Consider the following 22,520-nt stretch of genomic DNA (forward strand, 5'->3'; position numbering starts at 1 on the left):
CAAAAGGTAGGGTAGGGCCGGGGCTGGGTATCGTTAAAAATGTTCTGGTTCCTGAACGATATTATTTTCCAATACCAATTTTATAAAATACATTTTAACAAATATAAAATTACATTACACATTACAGTACATTATATATTAACTATTAACTGTTTAAAAAATGTAATTCAACTGCTGCCTCACTAGCAAGCATTGCTGTGACTTTGTTAAAATAAATTGCTTGTTTTAAACCCTTTGTCAACAAAATGTGACATTTAACAACATCTTATAACTTATTAATAATTTCATGCAGAATACAGTACTTTGAGAAGCAGCCGAAATAAAATCAGTTTTTGCTGCAGTACTGCTCTCCCCACTGTAACAATAGGAACTATTGTTGTTTAGGAACTTTGAAGCACGGCTCTTTTTGCGGTTGCGCCTATAGTACACAGTCCACAAGTATTTATTAACTCATGTGCCGAAGGTTTAATGAACTAATTGCCCTGTTCAGCTAAAAAGTATAAATATGTAGTCTTGTATGAGTAGAAAGAACAGAATAACCCACCATGGATGTATTAAAAGAACACTCCCTAGTCACAGAGCCCCACCCTCTCCATTTGCAAACATAGTGGATGAAAACATACTCAAATCTCATGGGGACAAATGCCGTGAAGGTTTTGTGTTTGGTTGGAGATGAAAGAGGTGGACATTTTATGCACAACCTGGAAGTATTTATTTAGCAATCTGTGGGGAAAGTTTATGTGTACAGTTCTGTCTGTCCTCTTGTCAGTCAAACATGAAGCAATATTCTGCTCTTAAATGTACGTTCAAGTGTTTCATCAAATTGTGTTGCCGCCGGTCTTGGCAGTGATGGCTTTTTCCATAATGCATATTGCATTGTGCACTATTGGCATCGAGCCTGATAAAATGAACCCATACTTTTGCACTCTATTAATACACATTATGCGACGCACACTGTAGTCCACCCTCTCAATACAACAACAACACAAATGAGCCCTGACTCTGGGTGTACAGCATAGTGTTGTTCCTGCATGTCTTGTGAAAAGAACAGATCTACGAGCTAACAACGGCTAGCGCTGCGAATGCGTTGTTAGCTTGTAAATCGGTTCTTTTAGGCACGTGACACCGTTGTACTACGGAATGTAAATTAGGTATCCAAATTTGGTACCAAATGACATGACATTTTGCGGTACTCGATGGTATCGAGGCAGTTCAGTGCCATAAAGGTATCGAATTTCAGCCCAAACGACAGGTAAAGGTAATGGTTGGTGACCCCCCCCATCCCCCCCAACAAGGAAGCATCACAGTGATCATTATTAATATGACAGTGACTATATCTGCCTACATCTTTCCAACGCACCCCTCATGCCGCTGCCCTCCTCATGAAACGCACTGCGATGCCCTCCTCCTAGACCAGCCTCCTCCAGATGCTCACTGCCTCCACTGCCCGACGAAGCGATGCTACTCTGGGGGGAGAGGGGTGCGTGGTCCAGGGCGGTGCCCCGGGGGGCCCGTAGGTCCTCTTGGGACAGCCAGACGTGGCCCAGGGGCTGACTGCTGGGGCCACTCATGGGCGGGGTGAGGGACACGGAGCGCTTCAAGGGACTGTGCTGCTGGCTGCCTCCGCCACTCGACAGAACTGCAGGACAACAGCAAAAGTCAACAGAGGCAGGCCACAACCGTTAGTTAGGGGCTCTTTTGAGGGGGAAACAAATGATATAACTACAATCATATAATCATCAGTGATATAAAGGGAAACTGGTGTTCACTCACTGTAAAAAAATAAAAATAATTTCAGACTGTTTTAGAGGGAGAAGACTCAGGCTTGGTACAACTCTACAACTCTACTCTACTGTACATTGAGCTGACAACAGTTGATTCATGATTGTTCTTATTTTTTTGCTTTTAATAGTAATGGGGGACCCCCCCATTACCCGTATCCCGTCACCATCAGACTAATTTGATGGATGAATAACGTTCCTGAAACATGCAGACGTCATACTACAGTAAATGGCCATGAAAGCAATTCCTACCTGTGGACAATAACAACTCCTCCTGCTCAAGACTAATTGGATTTTAGATATCTTTGTTCTAAACGCAAAATAAAGAAAAAATGCTCCAGGTGCTTGGCTGGTTACATTCCAGACTCACAACTGGATATCTTCCAGAATTGTTTCATTAAAATGTTCACTTTGCACATTTCTTTTTTTGTACATATTCTAGGTATGAAACCTCTAAACCACAGAAACCACAGGGAAGCCTTAAACACAATTTATACTCTGTCGTACAAACGTATCACGTGGCAGAAATAAATAAATAAATATATTATATATATATATAAAATATTTTCAACATGGTTGGCTGAAAATCATATGACAAAGTATAAAGAAGCCATCAGTCATTCATCCCTACAATAAGGTTGTCTGTCTTTCTCTCATATCTCCCTCTCTGTCGCTCCCTTTTGCTCTCTTTCACTTGATAATTGCTTTTATGACAGAGAGCTCTTGGGGTCAAACCAAACCAAACCTTTTCCTGTTTGATTTTGTGGGGTTGGAAAACCCAACGCTGAAGTTGGGTTGTGTGCATGGGTCAGTCAAAAAAAAAAAAAAACTTCACACACAAACACACACACAACAGGTAGGCCTTTCTATAGCACCCGACAGAAGCCGCCCTGGAATCATGGAATATTCCAGAAGCAGCAAGAGGGAGGTAAACAGAATCAAAGATGGAGAGGAGAAGGGAGCTTTATGTGTGTCCACTTTGCCGGTGTAAACTGCCACCAGTCTCTCTCTCTCTCTCACTCCGTCTCCTCCTTCCTATATGTGGACCACTTACTGACGCTATGTATAGGACTTCACGGCCCCCGTTTAAAATAGGTGCCCAGCTAACATTACAAGTTCCAGTCCCTAAATATTAGCCATTTTCCCTAAATACAGTGCCCCACAAAGGCAGCCTTACATGGGAAGGGATGGGTGGTATGTTCTGCTGTGGTTTGGGATAGAGGCGAGTGCTGGGCGGGGTAAACAGGGCGACGCGATGGGGATGAGCATTCCCACCATAGCATGCAGGTTGATGAGCTCAGACAATTACACTGATGTGTTTACCTACTAGCACAGCCAGACGGACACAGTGTATGAACGGAAAGGGGGTTCAGGGCACTGGAGGCTGATCTCTAGGTAATAAGATTGCTGAATAAAATACTCCAGGAATAATATCACCTTCAAAGTGGTGACTGTCTTCAATGTACAAACAGCTGATACAACCACTCACTCGTCAAAGGCATTTGATACTACTTAAAATGTATCAACAACATTCCCACTTTTATTCAACAACAGCGTGCTGCCTGTAACAGACTATGATCTGAATCGATGGAATTTGATTTAAATTGACATATTCACATATTCTGGATAATACTACTGGATGCAGCAAATATATACTGTATTTTCACATTTGAAAATACTGTATGCAAAAGATGCCCCCCCCCCTATAATGTTTTTATTTTTATTCATTTTCCGTCTCATGAGTATTATCATGACAATAAGTGATCTGGAAGAACCTTCCATTGGTTCAGTGTCTCTGTGTGCAGTAAAAAAAAAAAAAAAAAAAAAAAAGTGGTTCATAATGACTGATCAGCGTGTTAGCAGATGCTAGTAGTGGCAGCGACAAAGAGCAACTAGTTTGCCGGTTGTGAAATCCTCATGTCTTTTGTGTGTGGGGACCGAAGTTGCTGACAGTCCAGAATAAGGAGGATCTTGCTTGGAGCCGTGAGCGAAGGGCTTTAAATGTGTCTTTATTTATAAACCCTCAGCTGTTTCCTTCATCTCCCAGCAAGAAAAAAAACATAGCCCTCGCATTCTTGTCTGTAAATATCCTGCTGCAACCATAGTTATCTTCAATTTCAACAGACCCTTGTCTCCCTGCAGTTGTATGTGTGTATAAATACAGTGCACACGCACACGCACACGCACACGCACACGCACACACACACACACACACACACACACACACACACACACACACACACACACACACACACACACACACACACCTTCTACCTCTTCCACAGCGCGTCTTCTCCAGTTACTCTGTGTGTGGGTGTGTTGGGGGTGTATTTGGTATGACCACAGTGTGACAACCATGACTGGGTTATGAGTAACTGGGTAATTGTCTATTCAATAGTATGACTGTATATACTGAAGCGAGCTGAAACTCGTCCACGGGCAATGTGTCACACATCTGCTGTGCATGGCTAATAAAGTTGTAATTTTAACTGAAACAAACTTTCGTGTGTACTCCACCTTGCGAGAGCATAAGCGGATATGGGTTAAAGATCGGGGTTTGGGCGTGCATACCCATAACTTGCATAATTTCCGAGTAGGGTACTACTGGTCAAGAAATAAAAAATAAAATAGTAATAGTAATAACTAGTCCATACCCAGAAATGTGCGCACTCAAAGTATTTGCAGACTTTGGGTTATGCGCTGTGTACATATGCTTAGTTAAAGGTTCTATGACATTCATTTTCACTTTTTTATTTTTTTATGTTTTTTTGGGGGTTTTATGACCTCAATTACACCCATAAAATCTGAACTTTGAACATTTAGTGGATTTTCTGTGGTCTGGGGTTTTCTGAATAATTAGGCTGAAAAGTAATCTGAGCTTGGCCCTTCGGCAGTGAGGTCACAGCCGATTAATCCCGCCCACTCTCCTCCTTGCCCCTCCCCTCCCCTATCCTTTCCTTCGGGGGGGGGGGGCGGAGCAGAGGCGATGATTGACAGGCAAAATCCCTCACCAGCGACACCCGCAGGCAAAGATAAATTTTTTCATTGCAGTTGAAAAAGGCTTTAGAAATGTGAGAGAAAAACACCTGCCATGGATCAATGGAGTGGAATTTTTTGTTAAAACTTTCTATACACGTTTGAAGGACCATGACAAAGACTTTTAATGTGTGGTAAAACTGAACGTCATGAAACCTTTAAACTTTAGGAGAAGAGGCTGCTCATTTGATCAAGGCTGTGTGCAACAACCCGGTCATTTACCTGACGTTGAGTCGTAAGTCGTCACCACAACCATGAGAAGTCCGTGCTTACGTTGTTTCAGGCAGCTAAGCTATTTGTGCAAATAACGCAACGTTCATGTGAACATTGTGCTTGTGAATAAACGCTCTGTGCGAGCGCTACGGACATGATATCCAAAGCGCTCCCTCGCTCATAAAACGCATTGTGTGGACACGGCTCCTGAATCAAAGTTTATTCATTTAGCGTTGTCTGTACACTGTATTGTTGCCGTTCTTCTCTGTGTAAATGTGTATACTCTGTAGACCCAAAGCTAAGTCCAGCCACCGGCTGGGACTGTAACCGTGACAACAGAGCCTGTGGCCGTGCATGCTTAGTAACTTCCAAACTCCGAAGAATTCACAAAAAACGCGGCTTAACCCATTCAGACCTGAGGTCGATTTTTAAAACGCTTTCCGAAAAACTTCAATTTTTTATTCCAAAAAGAAGAAAATAAACTCCTGTTGCTATATACATAGCAACATAGCTTTCCCAGTTTTAAAGGTATAACAACGTATAGGCTTTCCCGGTCTTAATGGGTTTAAACTTGGGAAAAGTGAAAAATTGAGTTTGTGGATCAATTGCTCAACCCACTGAGGAGAAAAACATGTTCAGACAGATGGACCTAAAATATAGTAGGATAGCGGTAACCTAAATGTAAAGTACAGTGTTTATGTTGTCCTTGTATCTGGTGGGTCCGGGATAAAATCCCACGTCAACCTATTTCCGGGACCTGAAAAAAAAAGCAATGATACACTGCAGGTGCCGGTGGCTGAGAAAATGTGCATGCACACAACATAGGCACAGTCACCAAGTCATAGGTTCGAATCCTGGCTCATGACTTGTGTTGCATGTCACCCTTTCTAGTTCCTCTGTGCGTGTATTACACAGCATATAAGGCTTAAAATAATTCACTCCAGCTTAAGTGGAGTTCGATTGTGCACGCTTCCACTTATATTAGCAAAGCGTCAAAAACATGACGCGAAGCTCAACCAATCAGGGAAGCCGGTGTCTACACGCCCCCCCCCACCCCAAACACATGAAGATTCGTGGGGGGACTCCGCAGACCCGTGGACAGACAGTTTCAGAGACACATTCGTGTTTTTCCGGTTCTCAGAAACCGTTGGTCCAATTTACACCCGGTACTGCCCACCCCCAGGTCATCTGGGACACACACTCCAAGTTTGAGGTGTATTGGTCAGACGGTGCCCGAGATAAGCCCGGGACAGGCAGACACACACAAACAGAGATTCTGTGAATGTATAGATAGATAGATTATCCCTTTCAGTAGGAGAGTTCAAATGCATAGCACTGAAATCAAGCAGGAGGAGAGTGGTGTTTACTCACTGGTATTGCTACCTCCACTGATGCCGACCGTGTTAATGGTGGAGGGCATGGAGGAGGACGGGTAGAGCGCTAGGTGTCCATTCTCACAGCCCTGCTGTTGCTGGTGCCAGCCTCCGCCCAGCCCCGAGTCCCTGGAGCCCTGCCACCCGTTGAGGCGGTCGTCGGAGCCGTAGCGCTGCTGGTGGTGGTGCAACGGGTAGAGGTTCCCCGACGAGGAGGTGTTGGAGGACGAGGAGCCCGAGGAGGAGAGGGTGGACGGGGGAGTGGACTGGTGGTGCGAGGAGTGGAGGGGCGGCCTCTCCAGGGAGTCGCCCCGCGCCGCCGCCCTCTCCTCCAGGTGGTTGAGCCAGAGGGCCAGGGCGGAGCGGTCCTCCAGGGACGTGGCCGGGTGGATGAGGGCGTAGGACAGCAGCTGGCGCGACTCCTCCAGGTGACGGCCGTGCTCGATGGTGTGCGCGAGGATGCGGGGCAGCAGGCGCATGTACTCCCCCTTGGCCTCCACGTTGCCCGGCTTGAGCAGCGGGAGGTGGGTGAGGACCAGCGAGATGACGCGCTCCTTCGACTCGCCTTGCCACTGGCTGATCACCACTGGAGACATTGAGAGAGAGAGAGAGAGAGAGAGAGAGAAATGAAGGGAGGGGAAGGAGAGGAGAAATATTAAGCCTATCATATAACTGTAAGTCATCATTTAGCTTTACCAAACCCAATGCTGTGGAGAACACAGACCCCAGTGTTTCTGTCGATGGTGTGTAGAGCTTGACACATATGCGTCTGGACACGCGTGTACCCCAGCGCTGACTTGGGATCAGCTTATATCGCTTCTTTTAGGGAGAGTGAAATGGTTGTAAGTCGCTTTGGATAAAAGCGTCTGCTAAATGACTGTAATGTAATGTAATGTTGTACAGTATTCATGTTCTACTATATTACACTTCACAGCGCCACAGAAATCTATAAGTCAACCAATATCAGTGTAACATGAGAGAAATCAAAGACAGCAGGTCAAAATAAAATAAAAATACCATATACAGGTACTATTGTCAGAATCTGCATTGTTTGTGTACGTTTGTGTCTCCATACAATGCAGAGCTGTAAAAATTGGCAAAAAAAATCAGTTCGAATATTCCTAAAAAAAATAACCACATATTCGAATCATTCAAAATGTATCGATTTTCAAACAAATATTATTTTTATATAAAATAGTGTACGTCGTAAAACGTAATTTAAAGACCGAGACGGCACCTCTTTCTTTCTCTCTATGCGCCAGCGGTGGTTGGTGCTGAGAAACACACTCTCTGCTGAGATCAAATGAATCATTCATACGTGCTGTGATGGAACAATCTTTACCTTGACATGAAACAGGAAATTATATTCAAACCAATCTACTCAGTCAGAATTGCAATTTTGTAACATTTTTGTTTAAATGAAATTAACGTACACAGTTCAGAGAAATGTGACGCGGACAATTTTACAGTGAGGGACAATCCAAACAGAGACTTATACCGTATAATTTAATGGTAACTAGATTCTGCCAAGCCCTGTCCTGCCTCCCCTTGCGATTGGCTGAATGCAAGAACGAGACAACAAGGACACCGCCCCCCAAACTGGGCGAAGGCGGCGGGGGGTCACATTCAAATACAGCCCCGAAACTCGACTGTAGCATCTGTCTCGGTGTCTCAAATGGGCAAACGCATAACGGTTAACCCATTAAGACCAGGAAGATTTCTTTGGCTATTCAAAAATAGCAGATATACAAGCTCATAGCGCGGCACCGAGTAACGCGCTATGAGCTTGTAGATCTGCTATTTTAGAAAAATCGTGAAAATTCGTGGCAAAATCTTGGATTATATATTTTTTAAAGTGATCATTTGTCAAATATTTAGTTCCAGGAACTAAGCTAGGATGCCAGGGCGACACAGAGCGTACCGCATCGTCATCCTCCTCATCATACTTCTATTCTATCCCTCAGTTCCTCCTCCTGTAGAGTCTGTAGCTGAGCTTTATGGTTCCACTCTTTACATAAGCAGGAGGTCATTAGAGCCGCTATTGTTGTACCAGTGTGTGTGCGTCCTTATGGAGGAGTTTATTCCTATCAGCTTGGACCACCAGCTATAGATACCTCCAGGTCAGGGCAACGGTTTTGGACGGGGACACAAATATAGATGTAACAGGACGCAGCCAGGCCGCACTTCCTGTTGAGGATCCACGGTTGTATTTGTGTGTGTGCGTGTGTGTGTGTGTGTGTGTGTGTGTGTGTGTGCCTACTTGCATGTGACCCCTGCGGTCATGCCGTTACAGTGACCATAGCTGTCAGTGTGTACTAATTCAGCTGCGAGGGCCTTGTCTCTAAATCCAACCGTAAGAGGTGAGACCAAGAAATAGATTGGTTGCTCTCACCATCCAATGATACACCAATGTCACAGTACTGAATCCATACAGGCATACGTATACCATCTAATCCGTGTTTACAGTAGAGAAGAAGAGCAACAATGATGTCGTCCAAGACAGCAAACCATAAAGCAAACTCATCAACTCTGATGGGGACTTTCATATCTTACAATACAATTGGAGAATGTTGTGTGGCACGCATCATACTCTTCTCCTATCTCCTAGCAAAGTGGTTTTCAACCTTTTTCATGTCAAGGACCCCTAAATTGAAATTGAAAAATTGAAAACATTTGGCCGCGGACCCCGATCTGAAAATGTTTTGTGCCAGGGACCCCCAGAAGCAATTATTTGAGTTAAAAATGTTTGCTTTAAAAATATATATATCGAAAGATATGCACACATTTTCAAGATTTTTCTTGAAAGAATAGCCAAAGCTACGTGGTTCAAATGACTGTGACGTGATGTTAACTAATTTCGCTTGGGACCCCCTGGTAACCCCCCAAGGACCACTGGTGGTCCCCGGACCACTGGTTGAAAACCACTGTCCTAGCAGACCACAGTCCAATTGCCTCCGGATTTTGCACAAGAAAATCGATCATGGGTCTGGCCTTCGGATCGTCTACTTTGTGTGCAATTGCATTTTTATTCTTTCTTTGCCCCACTTTTTGGTCAGTATAGGCGACGCACGTGCAGTAGGCGAACTGAAACCTAACTTCCATCTTTACGGGTTACAGGACAGAGGAATTGAACTGATTAGCCAAACTCACATTTCTGCCTAAGTAGCCTACTAAACCTTCTGAGACAGGACATGCCAGGTGGACAGAAGAAGTGCTTAGTTGTTATAGCCTACAAACAAATCATGGCACGAAGACAACGAACATCACGTTATGGTACACAGCACACACACAGAGAGAGAATATAAATTATTGGACGTAATGGACTCGGTCTGCGGTCTTAAACTGTTACGTCTTGCTGTCACCCACGTTTTCAGAGCAGCAGTTGTGTGCTTGTGCACCCAACACCCCTCCCACCCCGCGCTAAAAAGGTAAACATTTCTATTGGATTTGCTCTGCAGTCTCGGAGCAGAACATTTCTTGTCTTTTCAATCCATGCAAGAAGAGGTGTGAACAATACTAAGTATTACAGGTCAAATCTTCCTCATGATGTTGAAATGACATTCATTCATACACACATACCTGCAGCACGCCCACACACAACCACAAATACTGACACACACAGAAACATGTACAACGGCAAATAACACAGACACACACACACACACACACACACACACACACACACACACACACACACACACACACACACACACACACACACACACACACACACACACACACACACACCTTTGCTTTCTTGTCTGTGAGAGGCACACCCTCTCGGCCACTGTAAGGTTATGTCCTGGACCTGGTGAGACGAAGGAGGGGCCCGGACAGGAGGCCATCCACGGAGCCTAGTCCCTCCACGTGCCAGAGCCTCCCCCGGTCCCAGAGTAGTTCCGTAGAAGCGGACTGATGGGCCCTGTCTTGCCCTAAGAGGACTGACCCCCACGGTCAGTCCTCTTAGGGCAAGACAGGGCTACTGGGACGTAAGTCGGGGCTCTTGATCAACCCCGGCTGGGTCACCTGGGCGAGGATGTATGTTGCGAGACCCGAAACACCCGTTGACCCCAGGCTACAACACTGATGATACGTCCCAGGTGCATCCACGTGATGTTTTATTTATTTATGAGAGCCAACTGCTCCCAGAGACAAGGCGTTTTAAAGTACTTTGAGCCAAGTCTCACCTGTCCAATCTGGGCTCTAGGTTGGTAGTCAAACACCCTCAACACCCTGGGACCTATAACAAAGCTTTTCTACTCTTGCACCCTGGGGGCTCTAGTTTGCGGGTGATAAACTTGCATTAGTACATGAAAAAACTCTACCTACCGTCAGTGCTGAGATTCCATACTTTTTTACAGATATGGTAAATAGACTGTATTTATATAGCACCTTTCTAGTCTTTCCGACCGTTCGAAGAGCTTTACAATGTATTTCACCTTCACCCATTCACACACCGATGGCGGAGGGAACCAGGCAAGGCACCACTCTGCTCATTGGGAGAAGTTCTACGTTCGGTGTCTTGCTCAAGGACACTTCGACACGCAGCCAGGAGGAGCCAAGGATCAAACCAGGAACCTTCCGAATCCAAGACGGCCTTGGGACGGCTCTACCTCCTGAGCCACTGCCGCCCCTACATAGGATGCAGTGCGGCGCTTGGAAGTTTGGCCCAGTGAAGGTGTTATGGGTAGGTTGCAGTGTTGATTTCGTCGACTAAAACGTATGACAAAAAATGTCCGTCGACTACCTTTTTTCACTGACAAAAACAAGATAAAAACTAAGCTACGATGACTAAAACTAAGACTAAATATATTGACAATTTCGGCGACAAATAAAAACCAGACTAAAATGTTAGTGAGGGACTAGTGGAGAAGAGATCCAGTAGAACTAAAAGACAAGTCATTTTCTTGTTTGGTTGCGCTCGGGTGTTGCACTCTGAAAATAGCAGATCTACAAGCTTGTAGATCGGCTATTTTCAGCATGCAACCAAGTGTAAAATCAGCCATTACGATGCCATCAAGGCACCGCCAAAATACAGTATAGTCAACTAAATCAAACTGTAGATTTAGTAGACTATAATCTTATGATATTTAGTCGACTAAAACTAGACGAAAACTAAAACATTTCAGATGACTAAAATATGACTCAAACTAAATGGAATTTATTCAAAAGACTATGACTAAAACTAAATCAAAATTTGCTGTCCAAATCAACATTGGTAGGTTGCTAATCAAGCAAAAATAGTTCTAGTTAGCTGGACATTGATAGAATGTGTTATGTTTTTGTTTTGTATGATGTCCACTGCAAATAACAAGCCTGATAGATCCACACACTTCATTGGAAAACTGTTTCCACAAAAGAGAAAAGCAGGGATTTTGCCAAATACAGGGCACCGATTTTCAAGATGCGCTGCGTGGAGCTCCACCGTACGCCTGTTTAGTCTCAGCTGTACCCGTTCCACTGATGAGTCAAACATCTAAACCGATCAATTACGTTGCCGAATAAACGTTAGCCGCTAGCACCACCAGAAACCTAACAAAGGGAAAACATCTGAGTGAGTGTGCAAGAAAGATAGTGAGCCACAGTGAGAGAAAAGAGAGGAAGAGAGGAGCCGAAAAGGAAGGCTGATAAGAGGAGAAAATACAAGAGTGAGGCGGTGAGATGATGAGACACTGACATACAGCACAGACATACACTGTACAACTATGAGAGTTGATTTTAATCTGAGAGTGTAAAAATCTAATCAAAAGAGTCCATTGTAAATTCACACTCATGATTTTGCTGTGTAATAGTAGTGACCTCAAAGCCATTTGATTCAATTCAATTATGATTCTTTCAGAAAGGATTCAATGCATCATGAAATCTCTAATTTACCACAATTCCAATTGATTATTTTTTACATGATTAATCAATAAAAAAATGTACAATACATTGAATTGAAAAATTAGACAGGATGAACTGATTTACTCTGTATTAGTGGAAAATAGGCTAGACCACAATTGATACTAAAAGCATCGAGTTTTCATCACTTTTATTTTCAGTGCATTACTTCATAAAATTTTACTATGGCCATAAAATCATTTTACAAATTCCAAATTGATGCAGTTTACTAGGCACCCTTACTGTGTACACTGACAACAGGACAGCAAACCATAAAGCAACTGTGTGTGTGTGTGTGTGTGTGTGTGTGTGTGTGTGTGTGTGTGTGTGTGTGTGTGTGTGTGTGTGTGTGTGTGTGTGTGTGTGTGTGTGTGTGTGTGCAACCCGATCTCCAGAGATTACCGTAACATTGCACGGAACGAGTGCACTTCATTCCGTGGATAGCCGCCTCGGAACTCCCGAATTGCGTGCATATGTACGGCGCTCCCTTTGTGACAAAACCATTTCGGAGGCGCGCAGTCACAGGCGAACTGTCACCCCGTGAAGGACCACCGAGGGAGCTAAGGCGACCGAGTTGCCGTCCTGAACGGTGTGACGTTCGCCTGTGCCTACTCAGCGCCGTTTGAGTTATGTACCGATAGGCACAGAATCGTAATTTTTTTTGTGGGGACTGCTCTGCTTCCGGGTTTTTCCGGGTTGCGACTGGTTACGCCCACCGTGGGACTCGCCGTACATATGCACGCAATTCGGGAGTTCCGAGGCGGCTATCCACGGAATGAAGTGCACTCGTTCCGTGCAATGTTACGGTAATCTCTGGAGATCAGGCTGGTGTGTGTGTGTGTGTGTGTGAAATGTTTTTAGAGATATGTTTACAATAAGGAAAAGATTCAGGTAGGGGTTATAGGGTCAGGATTAGACATTTAGAGGTTAGATGTAGAGGTTGGAATTAGAGTTAAACATGATTTATACATATTATATACTTGTTGTTTGCCAGTGTCATGCACCAAAAAATAGCTGATCTATTAGCTCACAACGTGTCGCAGCGCGACACGTTGTGAGCTTGTAGATCTGCTATTTTTTGGCTTTAGGCTTACGGCTAAAATGCCCCAATTTTTTTTTTAAATGGCATTCATAAAAGTGCTGTCCTAAAATTTCGATGTCCTCAAGTAATAGTAATACAAACGTGTGTGTGTGTGTGTGTGTGTGTGTGTGTGTGTGTGTGTGTGTGTGTGTGTGTGTGTGTGTGTGTGTACACACACACACACACACACACACACGTGAGTGCATGCATGTGTGTAATGTGTATTAGCAACAAGCTAATGACATGGTGCTGTGTGCAGTGACATTGAAATGGAACAAAGTATAAGAAAAAGACAATGTCAGCCAGTGTGTGTTGATGTGTGAGAGAGAGAGAGAGAGAGAGAGAGCAAGAGAGAGAGAGAGAGCGAGCGAGAGACAACAAGAAGAGACAGAGAGAGAGAGAGAGAGCAACAGAGGCTGACGAGGCATTTCCCTCATGCGAACAATGTGCGCATGGTGAACTCTCCGTGCCACCCTGCCCTGGCACTACCCCGCTCACACTCATCACCCATGCTAAGGACTGGCATTGTGCCCATTCAAACCGATGGGGCGCAAGATGGCTCCTTATCCCATTAAGACCGGGAACTCATACTGTGTCATTTTAAGATTTGGGGCTAAAAAACATAATTTTACACTTTGGCTATTCAAAAATAGCAGCTTGTCGATCTGCTATTTTTGAATAGCCAAAGAAATCTTAAAATGACACACAGATGCGTTCCTGGTCTTAATGGGTTAATATTAATGTCTTGCACACAGTAAAGTCCTGTGTTAGTTTGAATCTGAGTGTAAACATTGACCCTTGCAGGTACATTTTTAACCTAACACTAAGGATTGTGCCATGTCAATTCGTTGCATTATTATTATTATCATTATTATTATTATATTATTATCATTATATTATTATTATTAATTGTATGTAGGGATGCCCTGATCAGGATTTGTGGGCCCAATATAATCACTGACATTTTGTCTTCATGATTGACCCATTCAAATCCTGATCCTTAGCCTATTTAATACTTTTCTCTTTCCTAATGTAAAATATCTTCTAGTGAAAAAGACTTCCACACACCCTGTCAGTTTCAGAGTAGGCGACAAACAGTATCAATCTGGAGAGATATACCCACACACTGCCACTTGCACGTTCAAGAGAAGTCTTTATTGGTGCAACGTACCAATAATAACCAATTTTGAATGAAATGTTCATTTAGAACAGTAACAATTGTGTTGCATAGGTTAGTTTAATAGTCTTATTCAACTTTGTGTAAAACAGTCACCCATATTATTGTTTCACCGTTTCACTTTCTGTTCCTGACAAGCCTATCCTACGCAGAGAGTCGGAGCAACAACCCCACAAGTAGCAAACATTGAGTGGAGAAGGCTCAGCGCATGTGTAAATGCACCATAATGAACAAGCCAATTTAAAACTAGACCACCAATTGAGTTCATTAGAATGTAAATTGGCAGGTTTAAATTTGAGCTTCCCTAACTTTATCAGATGATTCCAGTTCTGCAGTCAAGTAATGCCATCAAAAAAGTGAAGAAAACACAGATAACCATCACACACACACACCAATTAGTTGTAGACTGTAATAAATGATTGAACTTATAGCGTATGTTTTATTCTTTTGGGAAATTGCCGTGTTCCTCACAACTGCACAATTTATTTAACGAGGCTACTAATTAGAGTGGGAGATACCAGGTGTCTCTGCAGTCTTGAGTGGGAGCAAGCTAGTCGAGAGAGAGAGAGGGGGGGAGACTTCTTTACATCTTAATCTCTGCATAGGTTCTCATTGTTAAATAGCACAGGTAATAGTTACATACTGTATGTCCCTGTTCATTGGTCATGCATGTGCCATCCCCTTCATAATGAATACCAGCTCAGCTATAGGCACTTTCAACCTTCCTTGAGTGTCCAAATGTGTCTGCCTGACACACACGCACACGCACACGCACACACACACACACACACACACACACACACACACACACACACACACACACACACACACACAAGTAGCCTCTCCTTTCCCCGTCAGGGTATCTACATTGGCTGTGTTAGATAAGATTATACTTGCTGCAATTAAGACCATTACCCTAATTAAGATAATCCCAGGGGGTTAAATGTGTTTACACTAACACTTCCATAATTGGCATAATATTGGAGTATGATTGAATTATAGAGTGGTCCAGGGATCATGTATATCTGTAGTCGGAAGCAAGTCAGCAGCTTCCTGGTTCTATTGACAAAAATCTATGGGATTTTGCATTGGATTTTTATCTCTGCCAGGCCAAAAGGCCGGGAGGGCCGGAGATTATGTTTTTGCCCCAGTCCATCTGTCAGTCTGTGGGCAGCTAATCTCAGACACTGATTTAGTGTGAAACTTTCCATGCACACTCCTAGTAGGCCAAGGACCCCCACCCGCACTGTGGTGCTATAACAGGCCTTTAACTCTTGAATGGGATTCATTCATCATTTTTGCAACTAAAACTCATACACATCACAATCAGTATACATGATCTCTGGAGTCATGTGATCAACACATATCAGTCACATTTTCCATATCCCATTCCATGTCTATGATCGGCATCCAAAGTTTGCAAGAGGGGTCCGTTTTTCAAGAAATGCCAAAAAATCATGAACGCAGTGTCCAACCAATCCTACATTTCAATCACATTTATATATTGGGGCCTCTAAACCAGGGGTCTTCAACGTTTTTCAGGCGCCTTGCGCCTTACGCCTTGCGCATTGTGTGCTTGTAGATAAAAGAAGTTTGAATCACACAAAGATTTGAAGGCTCCCCTGTAGTTACACCGAGGACCCCTTGCGGGTCCCGGACCCCCTGTTGAGGACCCATGCTCTAACAATGCAGAGTCTACCAGCCACAGGGAGCACCACAAATGGGGGCGATCACAGGGGGGGTGCATGAGACCTTGTAGGTAGGTAGTCCAACAAGTTTTAAGTATAAGCAATCATTTGCTTCCATCCACTGTCTGTGCCTATATGCTCTTGATGTGATATCAGTCCAGTATACAGAATGTCTTATCCTGTTACTTTAACATAGCCAACTCCCGCATGTAACGTCGTTGTGAAGCAGTGTTGTTTTCGTTGACGCTGAAGATGACGACATGATTTAGTTAACGACCCGTTTTTTCATGACGATGACGAGCCATGGCTAAATATAGCTCTTTGATGACGAAAATATAACGAGACGTATGTTTGATTTTCTTTGACGAGACGAGACGAGACGGTCGTTATTGGGTGGTCTATTAGACGTTTAATAAATGTACGAAAAGCTAAAGATATTATAGCGACCCTGTGTTTCAGTGTATTTCTATGGGGGATTAGTGGCCAATCATAGGGAGGGTTCTGGGACGCATAGCAACATCCAGCTCTGTGATTAGTTAGGATACCGGCTTGCGTCGTGTATTGCACATGTGATGTTGTTGTTGTTGTTGTTGTTATGAAAAGAGTTGCCTTCGAGCACGTAATTAATTAGGAGAATAAAAGATAATCATCTGATTGGCGATGACCATGGCGGCAGCGTCAACATCAACTAAATGGTTCGGTGGTCGGAAAAGAAGAAACGATGTATGGACATGCTTTATCCAGCTGAAAGGAAAACAACGTACGTAACGGAGGGAGATAAGAAACCTGAAGGCTTACACTGCTATTGTGAAAAGGTGAAACACGATACATGCAGAGAATAAAACTATATATATATTGCTATATTCCCAAAGGGTACGTCAGTGACGTAGTAGTTGTTTAACTCATTAACCGCCAGAGGTAAAACATCATCCATAGCTGCCCTTGTCAGCGATTCCGAGCGTTTTCACTAACCTTGCGTGTGTGTGTGTGTGCACACACACACACACACACACACACACACACACACACACACACACACACACACATGTGGGGGGGCCTCAGCTTTTGTCAGAAGTAAGCAGGGGGGCTCCAAGCAGAAAAGCTTGGGAACTATTGTCATGTGACAACTATTGTCATGTGACAATGACCGTCTAAGGGTTTTGATACTCTACTGGCATTTATCTGTAATTGCCTTCAAACATTTGTGGGCAGGGTCTACTCTACTTCTTACAAAAAAACGCTATATGAACTCAACATCCAATCAATCATACCCAAATTGGAATTGCATGTTGAGTGCCCTCTTTAGTAACCTCCAACGTGCTTTCACTTTTGTCCACAGGTGCTGCCACAAACATGAAAAGTTGCACTGTCTGTCGTACAAACTCTATTTGCCCTCCGCATCTTCCCCCGTGTCTTGACAGCTGCACCCCACAACAACTGACACAGGCCTAGATAGGCAACGCAGCCAGGCGGAGATCTGCGCTCCGAGGAGTGCACTTTTCTAGTTTTATTATTGCGATCATAAGCTCCGTGGCTCTTGTTCCACAAGATAATCTTCACAAATGAACACCTGGGCGGCCATAGCTGGGTAGAGAGGCCATCTGATAATCAGAAGGTCATCCGGTTCGCCTCCCAGCCCTGAGACACTCCCGGGGAACGTGGGCTGTCCCTGTGTTCAACTGTCCCTGAGCACGAACCCCTGACTGCTTCCGAGTGCTCATCATCAACGGTTTTATGATAGCAAAAATGGATTTGCAAGAAATAAAATGCTAGCATTACTCAACGAACTCGCAGGTATGCTGACATTGGGTGACACATTCAAAAACAATGCCATTGTTTTAGCAAATCTCTTATAAACATTGGTTAATTGCACATGCTCGGGCACTGCTCCGCACACAAATGCACAAGGCGTGCTTGTTGGACACATGATTCCCCTTGTTCTAAATATAGACCGGTCAACAGGACACACACACACACATTCAGATAAGGAGCACATAATTGGTCAGATCGTACTCACAGCCACACACACACACACACACACACACACACAAGCGGGGGGGAGCTGCTTGGAAGTTGGAATGTTGGTCCCCGTGACAAGATATCACGCTGGACCTTCAATATGAATCAAATGATAAGATTCTGTATAAACCATGACACTGGGGGACACTGCCTACATGGATGGGACCACTGGAATAACATTCCAGTGGTCCAGTGATAACATATTACAAATACAGTATGAACGCAGATGAAGGTCATATGATATTTTATATATATATATATGTATAAATAAAGCAGCAGCATGATATGCCTGTGGTAGTGTGTGTGTGTGTGTGTGTGTGTGTGTGTGTGTGTGTGTGTGTGTGTGTGTGTGTGTGTGTGTGTGGGGGGGGGGGGGGGGGGGGACTCTAAACCCCATTGCTGTGTTTCTCCTGTTAGCAAAACAAACATGTGGCCGTCCCACTTTGGCCCACTACCGGCACTTTCTATAGCTGTTGAGTCAACATAACATTGGACGGTGTGATCTATGTTTCCACTGGTCCCACTCTACCAGGAGCGAGAGAGAGAGAGAGAAAGAGAGAGAGAGAGGGGGGGGGAGAGAGGGGGGGGGAGAGAGACAGACAGACAGACAGAGAGAGAGACAGGGACAGAAAGGGGGGATAACCAACAATAGGGGGGGGTTTGCTAAGGAAGAGAGCCTCAAAATAAAGTTAAGAGGCATACTATACTATAAGCTAGTGAGAGGAGGGAGTGGACAGTAAAGTCCTATGTGTAAGTCAAGAGAGTACATGAGAGAGAAAGGTGAAATGGGAGAGGCGGGGTACAGAGAGAGAAATAGAGTAGTGTTTACTCAGAATGAGAGAGAGAGCAGAGAGAAGACACTGAATGGATGACGACGCTTTAAAAGAGAGACACTGACTGGACAGACATCACACTCTGTATTTTGGGCGGGAACCCCTATTTGTAACTATACCTTTCAGGACGGGAACCCCTTTTGGGGTTCTTGTTGCTATGTACAGTATATAGCAACATATATTTTTTAAAGTTTTTGAATAAATATTTGAAGTTTTTCAGAAAACTTAGGTCAGGATTTAGAAGGCGTTTTAGACAGACAGACAGACAGACAGACAGACAGACAGACAGACAGACAGACAGACAGACAGACAGACAGACAGACAGACAGACAGACAGACAGACAGACAGACAGACAGACAGACAGACAGACAGACTTGCACACAGGTTTCCAGACATAAGGAAAAGACCAGACTTGAAAGAGGGAACGAGAAGAAAGACAACTTTGGACTATGTTAAGGAAGTTGTGGAAGAAGGGAAGGAGGGAGGAGAGAGAGAGACTTGAGAAGAGAGAAAGTATAAAGAAAGACAGGGGAGTGTAGGGGAGGAGAAAGTCTTTTTTTCCGTGTGGATTGTCCAGCTCAGCAGTGGGGAATGCGTTGGCAGCGTGCTGCACTGCTGCTGTAGAATGGATGGTTTCTCTACAGAGCTGTGTTGCAGCACAGTGTCGGTCTGGAGCCCCGCAGACGCTGAGTTAAGCAGTGGTGGAAAAAGTACTCACATTTTTTACTTAAGTAAAAGTATCAATTACTGCAATGTAAAAACACTCTGTTACAAGTAAAAGTCCGGTACTAAAAATGTACTTAAAAAAGTAAAAGTACAAAAGTATTGGTATCAAAATATACTTAAAGTACAAAAGTAAAAGTACTCATTATGCAGAATGTCCCATTTCACAAGTTTTCAAATGTATAAATAAAGATCTACAAGCTCACAATAATAATCCAAAAATACAAAGTAACTAGTAACTAAAGTTTTCAAATAATTGTAAAAAAAAATGTTGCCTCTGAGATGTAATGGAGTAGAAGCAAAAGTACTGAAAATTGGAAATACTACAGTAAAGTAAAAAATACCTCAAAATTGTACTTAAGTACAGTACTTGAGTACATGTACTTAGTTACTTTACACGACTGGAGTTAAGCCTAATCACATCATGACGCATTGTTAGCTTGTACTGTTAGATCGGCTCTTACATCTTACGAGTATAAATAAGGTTTTACTCTCTCTTCTGCCGATTCCCTCATCCCTGTCTTCCTCTCTCTGTCTCTCTCTTCCTCTCACGTACACACAAGAGATTATCATCTCTCACCTAGTCTCTCCCTCAAGCTATGTCTCTCTCTTGTTTTTCTGGCCACTGTTTTTTCTCTCACTCAAGACGGTCCGTCTCATCATTCATCTCAAACACAAACCAAAACAGCAACTTCCCTCTCGCACCCTAGAACTCATTCAATTTAGGCTGCTTTATTTGTTGTGTGGGTCTGATTTTCAGAAATCATTTTGACAAGGGAAGCCATTTCTCTCAGCGAATTAGAGCGTCACTGCTAAAAGTGTCTATTGTGTCCTATATCAGTTGCTTTCAATCTCCATCTGGAGATTGTAGCTCTTTCACTCAGAGTGGTCTGATGGTTCGAAACTTTAAAGACAAGAACAGTCAGTGCTCAGCCTCTTGAGACAGGGTTCAGACACTAAATGGTTCCTGGGTGAAAGTATTGGGACAAATTTCCATACAGCTGAACACTGAAGTACTGGAGTTTTTGTGCAGATGTCAAACTGGTTTGCGGACATCCCATCTGGGGAGCTCGTGGACGTTAAGTGGAGAATACCAGGAGTTAAGCCTTAACACACTGACAGCGGTGGCAGCTAACCGAGCTCCAACTGAGCTAAGATCATTCTAATCAGAACTAAACCCTTTCTCTAAACATCCTTCCATTCAGCTAAGTTTTAGACATCGTCACTCATTGAAATCAATCAGACCTTTGTTTTTTTTTATTATGTCAATTAAATGTTCTCCATCGTACTGAAGAATGCAACGCATATTGCCCTATCAGTCACCCCCTATCGAGGCCCAAAATGTCTTCAAAAACACCAAAGTAACTTTTCAGAAAACAGGCAATCCCAGTCCTACTGTACATACTTCTCTACTTGGAGCCTCTACTTGGCCTTTAGTCAACATCAAGCCCCACCCTAACAAATAATTCCTTAGTGTGTCCTCCCAACACATTTCTACTCCAAAGAATAGGGTGGGACTGATTTATAAGACTACAGAGCTAACAACACAGAGCTACAGCCTTTTTTGTTGACAGCCTTCAGATTTAAGGAGAACACGCACGCACGCACATACACACAAATAATGAAATAGAGAAAGAAAGAAAAAAGAAAGAACGGCTGAGGAGGAGCTACTACAGACAGAGATGTGTGTGTGTGTGTGTGTGTGTGTGTGTGTGTGTGTGTGTGTGTGTGTGTGTGTGTGTGTTGTGTGTGTGTGTGTGTGTGTGTGTGTGGGTGGGGGTGTGTGTGTGTGTGTGTGTGTGTGTGTGTGTGTGTGTGTGTGTGTGTGCGCCCTGTATGAGCTCATGCTCCCCACCCTCCCTCCCCAGTGGAAAGAATATAACTGACAGAGAGAGAGAGTAGACTCTACTCAGTAGAGGTCTAGGCCCTGACAAGTAGTATATAGACAGGCCTCTACAGGCCAGGGACCCTGAGCACACACACACACACACACACACACACACACACACACACACACACACACACACACACACACACACACACACACACACACCTAGAGGAGGTGTTGTGTGTAGGTGTGTGTGTGTGTGGGGGGGGTTTAAGGAAGGAGAGACAGATGTGAAGGATGTACAACAGGCATGTTACAGAAAGTCGGGGTCAGATAGTACAATATCTGGTTTGACCTCACTGGCTTCAGCTAGAGAATGTATTTCCTTCTGCACTTGCTGAATATTCATTGTATAATCATTATAGTAACAACTAGGGGTGCAACGGTTCAGTTAGCCCACGGTTCGCTTCAAACCTCGGTTTTTGGGTTCACGGTTTCGGTACAGTAAAAAAAAGGAAATATTTTCAAGTGTTTTCTATTCAGACACATTCCAGTATTCTCTGCCTTTCATTATTTTCAGACTTTACTTTCATTATTATGCTCCAGGCAAAAAAATGCACCTTATGTCACTATGCCTCACATGTGTGCAGGGAAGCGGGGAAATACTGTCACAAAGAATAACACCATTTCAAAGTTTAGTTTACGGCAATTAAACACTGGTATTTTAATCACTACATAAGGAATAAGGATGTTATTCTTACAACGCTTAAAGAAGAGTTCCTATCTACAATCAGTCATGGGGTATTTTGTTGGAAGTGGTCTGACAGAAATAACAACTTTTAATGAGCTCTGCTACGAGTGGCAGGACAACAACAACGTCAGGTAGG

General features: G+C 43.8%; 1 protein-coding gene across 6 annotated transcripts in view; it reads right to left on the bottom strand.

The window, feature by feature from the left end:
• Positions 1-22,520, bottom strand: part of samd4a (sterile alpha motif domain containing 4A) — a 70,408-nt gene that overhangs the window by 24,860 nt on the left and 23,028 nt on the right. For 2 of the 6 annotated variants that reach the window (XM_080438916.1, XM_080438914.1), the window contains exons 3-4: positions 6,402-6,989; positions 1,361-1,639 (exon numbers count right to left, since the gene is read on the bottom strand). In XM_080438916.1, the coding sequence (XP_080295042.1) occupies positions 1,361-1,639; positions 6,402-6,989 (867 nt within the window). Of the gene's footprint in view, positions 1-1,345; positions 1,640-6,401; positions 6,990-22,520 lie in introns of all 6 variants that reach the window. The other 4 variants (XM_080438915.1, XM_080438913.1, XM_080438918.1 and 1 more) reach the window with 2 other exon arrangements.

Source organism: Gymnoscopelus braueri (genome assembly GCF_963280865.1).
Source record: "Gymnoscopelus braueri genome assembly, chromosome: 1".
Lineage (NCBI taxonomy): Eukaryota > Metazoa > Chordata > Actinopteri > Myctophiformes > Myctophidae > Gymnoscopelus > Gymnoscopelus braueri.